The 7,676-nt window shown below is 36.1% G+C and overlaps 1 protein-coding gene across 1 annotated transcript; it reads right to left on the bottom strand.

Annotated features, from left to right (window-relative positions):
• Window positions 1–222: 222 nt before the first annotated feature.
• On the bottom strand, window positions 223–3,311 carry LOC111475099 (4-hydroxy-tetrahydrodipicolinate synthase, chloroplastic-like). The gene is made up of 3 exons (XM_023119797.1): window positions 2,856–3,311; window positions 2,394–2,489; window positions 223–1,364 (listed from the first exon to the last, which is right to left on the bottom strand). The coding sequence occupies exons 1-3, from the start codon at window positions 2,939–2,941 to the stop codon at window positions 437–439; spliced, it is 1,110 nt and encodes a 369-aa protein (XP_022975565.1). The 5' UTR covers window positions 2,942–3,311; the 3' UTR covers window positions 223–436.
• Window positions 3,312–7,676: the final 4,365 nt, after the last annotated feature.

The following is a 7,676-nucleotide window of genomic DNA, read 5'->3' as shown; positions in this document are numbered from 1 at the left end:
ATAAAAATCCTAGAACCTAACGTAAAGGGAAGCTTTGGAAATAGGCTCTCGCAGAATCAGAACAAGACATCTCAACAGAATGAGGCCAACAACCAACAGGCACATCCCCTTATATAATAAAATGAACACACTATTAGTAGACGCCAAGAAACGACTTGAAGACTTCTTAAACCCCCTTATATAATAAAATGAACACACTATTAGTAGACGCCAAGAAACGACTTGAAGACTTCTTAAACACGTCCATTTATTCATGATGATATCATTATTATGACTACAAATTCAACACTCATAACAGCCTTTTACTATACCAATTACTAGAGACAGACAAGGAACAAGAAAATTTTAAGAGTTAAGGGCATGGAATAGACCTGAATAACCCGAACAAGCAACGCAGCTTGTAGGCCTCGACAACTCTTGGCAAGGATCCACATCATTAGTATCGACTAACCAAAATGAAATCATCGTCATCGAGAACCTGTACGTCTCTTTCCCCGATGAAATTCTCGCGCCCAATTTGCTTGACCAATTTCACAAACTCCTCCCTCTTTGCTTTTGGAAGAGGTACATAGGGTAGCCTAAACACAGGCCTCACGACCCCGAGTTGAGCGAGAGCTGTGTTTAAACCAATCGGGTTGGGTTCGAAGAACAGCCAGTCCATCAAAGACAATAGTTTTGCGTTAAGGGAAGGATTCTTCCCTCCAAACATAAGCTCTCTCATTAAACCCGGCACCAAGTTGCTAGTTACAGAAATAACTCCAGTTGCTCCATGATTCCACCTAGCATCGTGACACTGATCGTCGTTTCCACTCCAAACCACAATTCCTTGGTTGGTATACTGCTCGACACGATCATTCCCGACACATTCCTTCACACCTGCAAGATTGTCGCTTTGAGAAACAGCTTGAATGATATGTGGGGGAATATCTTGGCCAGTTCGCGATGGTACGTTGTATATAATCGACGGGCCCATAGAAAGCACACAATTGAAGTGTGAGATCATTCCTTCAGTGGAGGTTTTGCCATAATAAGGATTTATATGAAGAGCAGCATGCATTCCAACTGCAAATCCCTGCTCAGAAGCATGAATTGCTTCTCTTGTAGAGTTACTTCCAGTGTTGCCTATTACCTTGATTGATCCACCAAAACAGTTGACAGTGTGACCAATAAGCATTATGTGTTCATGCCAGCTCATCAACTGACCTTCACCAGTTGTGCCACCCACAATCACACCTTCAACGCCATTTTCAATCTGCCGATTCAGCAAGGCATCATAAGCTTCTAGATCGAACCTACCATCGGGAAGATACGGTGTTTTACAGGCAGTTATAAGTCTAAGAGACTTGATATCATCTGTTGACGTCCTGCAAATGAGAGTTGGAGAAATTGAGCCAAATCCAGGATTGTTCATAAACTTTCTTTCTCATATTCGAACAGTTGTCTAACCAAATTATATTCCAATGCGAATAAATAATCCTAACTCAGCTGATACACCAGCACAGATTCATTTCACAAATATTCTAGAGCCAGGGAAACCATTTAGATATTAATTACATAAGTCAACAGAAGGATGTCAATAGCTAGTCAACATTAAAGAAAAAAACGTGTGGTGGGATATGAACAAAGTTGGTCATTTAAATCTTTCTCAGACAGCAATGATAATGAAGAACGGTTCAGTTGTTACATTATATTTAATAGCAGGCAAGCAGATATTGTCCTCTTTGGGCTTTTCCTTTCGGGCTTCCCCTCAAGGGTTTTAAAATGCTATCTGCTAGGGAGAGGTTTCTCCACCCTTATAAAGAATGCTTCATTCTCCTCCCCAACTAATGTGGGATCTCACAATCCACCCCCATTCGGGACCCAGTGTCCTTGTTGGCACACCGCCTCATGCTCATCCTCTTTCGAGGCTCAGCCTCCTCGATGACACATCGCCTGGTATCTGGCTCTGATGCCATTTGTAACAGCCCAAGTTCACTGCTAGCCAATATTTTCCTCTTTGGGTTTTTTCCCTTTTGGGCTTCCTCTCAAGGTTTTTAAAATGCGTCTGTTAGGGAGAGGTTTCCACCCCCTTACAAAGAATGATTCGTTCTCCTCCCCAACCGACGTGGGATCTCACACAATCTTGTGCTACCATATATCCACCAATTGAGGAAACTTGAGCTCGTTGATTAAAAATGATTTTAATAGTTCAAATACTATTATGAACTGGAGAAAACAGAAAGCCAACTGATAAGAAGACGAGAAACAAGTAAAGCCAAATGCAACCTAATGCAAACAGCCCACATGTAAACACAATTAGAAATACCATCTACAGACATTAACACAGTTCCCAACTTAATATCCATGAGAGAGTAATTTGGCATAGAAAGAATTCAATAAATTAAATAGTTCACCTGTTCTTGACTTCCAAACTGCGCATTGGAAGATGTAAATCGGGTAGGATGGCAGCTCGTGGAGACCTCCATCTGACAGTCCTCTTGGTACATTGTCTGACAGTAATGAAGTAACATTACATAATTTGACAAGATATCGATCAGAAAACCCTCCATTTCTAATTCAACCATTCATTCACAATGAACCAAATTGATATTCTACGTTACCTTCCATTTACACTAAGAAAATAAAAACTTTTGAAGGCAACTAGATCGAATTGCGATCAACCCTCGAAGAAGTAACTCTGTTCGCGTCAGTTTAAAGCTTATTGGCCAGCATCAATCAGTGCGGATAAACTATTCATTTCTTACAAATAAAATATATCAAGCCAGCTACAAAAATGACGTATGAGAATTCAAATCAAGTAAAACCAAATAACTTAACGCGTTGTTTAATAACAAGACCGAAAATCGTAGGTATACCTCGGGCATCTATCCTTGCAATTGGGACGCGGAAACTGAAGAGCTTGCTCCCGCAAGCACGCGCCGTAGCCTTCAACAGTTGTCATCTGGAACAGCCAACCGAAAACAAAAACTTCCACAGATAACGAAGTATCTTCACGAACCAACCAGATTGCCGGATTCGATACCGGAAAAGGAAGATCGCCGGAGAAGTTTACAGAGTGATGATGGCGACGATTGTGATTGGAGCAGTGGTCGTAATTGTAGTTGAAATAGGTCCGGTGACAGAATGTCGAAGGGAGCAGCTGGCAAAGTCCATGTGATTGACCTTGAATGGAGAAAAAGCTTTGGATTGGAACAACCGAAGAATCGAAGCTTTGAAGGGAGAATTTTAATGGCGGTAAAGTAGAAATGAGGGATTACGGCTAGGGCTAGCGGTGGGATGGCGAAATCTTTGAATGGGCTCTTGATTTCGGGGAATGGAAAATTGGGCTACCACTCGAGTCCAATAACGTGAAATTTTAAATGATTAATTATTTTAAATAAAATCATTAAAATAAATTTATTATTCTAATTTAATTTTATTCATTTAAAAGGATATTATGAATAATATTCCTTATTTGATTTTATTCAACATCAATAGTAATTTTAAAAATAAATTTAATAAAACTACAAAAATTTATGCTCTGTAAATAATTATTATAATATTCGAAAGATTAATATACTTGTTATATTCCAAAAATTAAATATAATTAATTTATCTTACTAATTTCAACCTAAAATACATTTATTTCAATTTATTATAATTTCTCTTTTTTAATTCTCTCCCGTCACTAAGAGATCAACCAACACGCACGTTAGTTGCGATGTCACCTTAAGCACTCGACAACCGTGCACACCCGAACAATACTATATTGACATAATAGACTGAATATTAATCCAAGTACCTATTTCTAAGGTGCATATTTTGTTGATATAAAAATTATGTATACCGTAAAATATAATACATTTTGTTTACGATAAAATATATTATTTATTTTATTCTTATTTAATTTCTTGATTATTTATTCTCGAACAATTCTTAAAAATAATTTTAAAATATTTTAAAATTAATTTTTTAAAATATATATTTTGAAAATTAGTAAATAAATGTTTTAAGAACTAACCTTTTAATAAATTTATTAAAAACAAAATTTTGAATAAACGACAACAACTTAAACCAACCTAACCCAAAAAATTTATGGTTGAATTATGTTGAGTTTATTATTTAATAAAAAAATTATTTTCGTTTAAAAATTTACGACCCGAACAATTAGATTGGATCTAAAAAATGTCTCATGACCAACCTGACCCACGAACGCCCGTATCGTAGGCTAAGATATACAAGAATATTGTAATCTTCTTTCTTTCATGTCCACATATTCAACTTTAACCAAATCTCGTACTGTTTTAAGCATATTACAAAGCATGACAAAACGTCTCTTCATATATCTTTATATTTTCACAACAACGTAAGCCTCGTGGATAAGTTGGAAGAAAGTTCATTGTCTAGTTAAAACATTTTTTATATTTATATTTACTCGTTATATAGATATGTGAGAATAAAATGAGTAAAAAAAAAAAAATAGCGTATATATCTTTTAGCACGAAAAATATTTCTTATGAAATCTATCCTCACAGAATATATAATATACGTGTACATATGTTGTTTCATGGTTATCGGTCTAAACCAATTCAATGATTTTAAAATCATGAGGCTGACGACTATATGTAACGGGCCAAAATGAACAATATCTATTAGTTGTGGGCTTTGGCTGTTACAAATAGTATTTTAGTTAGTCACTAGATAATGTGAGACACTATTCAGAGTAGGGTTAAACCATCTTCGTAGTATACGCGTTTTAAAAATCATGAGGCTGACGGCGCTACATAACAGTCCTAAGTGGATAATATCTACGAGTGGTGGGTTTGGGTTGTTACAAATGATATCAGAGCCAGATATCGAGCGGTGTGTCAATGAGAACGCTGGCCCCCAAGTGAGAACGCTGATACGTAACAGGTTAAAGCGAACAAATATCTGTTAGTAGTGAGCTTGAGCTGCTACATTCCAACATGTTTTGTTCTCACTTACATGCATCTTAAGAAAATTTTCTAGAGGTCACGTAATATAGAATTGCTCCAAGCAAAACACGACTAACCATGAACATTGTATGATTGAGCCATCAAAAAGTTATTTTAATTTTTTAAATAAATATATTATTCAACCAACCAAAACCCAAATTTCCTACCAATAATTTAATAAAACTAAATTATAAATAAATAAAAAACATATGTTTGTATTAAATTTGACTTAAATTATGTTTACAGAAATTATACTTAATTTACCAATAAATAAATAGATATATATATACCAAACAAAAATAAAAAATTGAAAAATTATGAGCAATTCATGCATTGGATTCTATTTGATGATACTGATGTTTATGTATGTGACAAAAGCCACAATTATTTTCTATTTTTTTCTTCATTATTTATATGCATATCCTTAGAGACCCAACGACACACGTGTCTGTCATGATGCGTGTGAATCAGCAAGACGAATGTCTTAGATGATTGTCTTAACTTTCATGTTTTTACGATAATCTCAAAGATAATGTCAGAAGTGGCACGGGATCCTATATTGCACCTCCTCGTATGGATCAGGTTAGCATGTGGGTTTATCCTTTTGCACAATAGTTGTTGTGCCTCGATACTAATATGGTTGTTCGAAACCAATTTATATTTAATGCACCCAACTGAGAAGTAAGTCCCGATAAACATTAAAAAAAAAAAAAAACAATCTTGGCTCGGTAAGAGGCAAGACCTCTTTCGAGTTAATAAGTTAAGACAAACATTATTCGATAAATAGTAGGGATTGTCTCGAAAGTATCTAGTAAACTCGTGAAGCTAATTGTATCCTCGTTAAGCCAAACGAAACATCTTGTAGGCCCCTAACTATGTGGTATGGAAGACCTTGCAAGCTCGTTTCGAGTCATATTACGGGTCATAACTCATCCATAAACTCGAGGAGAGTATTGCACTCATTCTCCTCATGGCCTAAATTGCAAAACCATCTAATCCTTAAATTTGTCAACGTCTTTCTAAATATATTTACATTTCTTTTAATTAAAGTATGGAGAGAATTAGCCATCTAAAAAATTTATGGTAAAAAATATATTATTATTAAAATTGTTTTAAGAAATAAATAAATAAATAAAATAATAAAAAAAATAATTTTGAATGAATGAAAGGGCGGTAAATTATGAGTAAAAAAAACAGAGGCCCAAATCTAAATCCACATCATAACGGTCCCCTAATTCTTCAGCATTTAACTTATATTTTATTCTGATTTATTTTTGTTTATTTAAATTTAAAAATAAATCTAAAGAAAGCCCCAAGACAGGACAAAGTTTGAATTAATTTATTAATAAAATTTCATTATATTTTTCAGTTAGTTTATAAACTTTTAAATATGAAATTTACTTTCAATTTAATTCTTAAATTTTCAAATATCACCTTAGTTTCTCTTTTAGTTCTTTGTGTTGGATGATGAAAATCCCACATCGGCTAATTTAAGAAATGATCATGGGTTTATAAGTGAGGAATACTAACCCCATTGGTATGAGGCATTTTGGGGAAGCCCAAAGCAAAGCCATGAGAGTTTAATCTAACATGGTATCAGAGCCATGTCCGAAACTTAGCAAAAATGTTCGAGGGGAGGAGGTACGAAATGTTCGAGTGGATGATGAAAGTCCCACATCGGCTAATTTAAATGTGTAGAGTGGTGAAGCTGGGTTCCGAGCGAGTCGGGGAGACAAAAGGTATGACATTGGAAGTTGCTTCAAGGTAAGCCCCTGTCCCTGAATTGGTTATGCCCACGACTTGTATTCGGGAGTTCACATTAGAGGAACTAATATTTTAAAATTAAAAAAGAAACTATAATTTCGTCGGAAAATGTATTTTTAGCTTTTATTTAATGAGCCCTTAAATTAGTTTTGCCGCGAAATCAGTATTTTTATCTTTTGAAAAAAGAAAAAATAAGAAAAAAACAAAGAATTAATTTTGTTTTAAGAGGTGTTGCCGGCGGCGGGGCGATTTGGGCGCGGCACAGGTTTCTCCGGCGGGTTATTTTACATCGTGGTTGATTTGTTTTCTCTCATTTTTTATCGATTTTCTTCTCCGTAGGACCTACCGATCTGCGACCATCTCTGTCTCCTTCTCACTTCCTTTGGGCTCCACTGCTTTCTCTATCATTTGGCAGTGTAATAAAGCCAGCCAGCCAGCATAAGCGAACGCTTTCTCTTCGTCCCATAACTACTGGTTTCTTCACTCGCTTTCACGGTCTGCTTGTACCGAGCAGCTTCAGCAAGCTAAGGAGGACCACACGCCTTTGAATCCTTAATCCAGGGGACTTTTCGGTTGATTGTATGGCTTCGAATGGTGCTTATCGGAATAGCGGCTCTCACAGAGGTTCTTTCAAGGTGGATCGGCCGCCTCATGCTGCTTCTAACCTCAGGACTTCGTCGTTTAAGGCTAGGCCCTCTATTCGTCGGTCTACTTCTGCGTCTTTTGGTTCAAATGCGAATAAGGATGCTGATGGAGGTATGCGACTTTGTATCCTTGTTTTGGTTTTGAAAATTTTGCTTTAGAGATCAAGTGAACAGAGGTACGATTCATTTTACTTGTTTTTGTAGTTACTTTTAATCTTTTTGCCAGTTAAGTGTCCTGTAATTGTCATCTAGAGATTCTTTGACTTCAGCATTCTCTTCATAGCAGTTCGATCTACTAGATTTCCCCCCCTCT

Source organism: Cucurbita maxima, unplaced genomic scaffold (genome assembly GCF_002738345.1).
Source record: "Cucurbita maxima cultivar Rimu unplaced genomic scaffold, Cmax_1.0 Cma_Scf00969, whole genome shotgun sequence".
NCBI lineage: Eukaryota > Viridiplantae > Streptophyta > Magnoliopsida > Cucurbitales > Cucurbitaceae > Cucurbita > Cucurbita maxima.
This window is presented reverse-complemented; position numbering and strand designations above follow the sequence as displayed.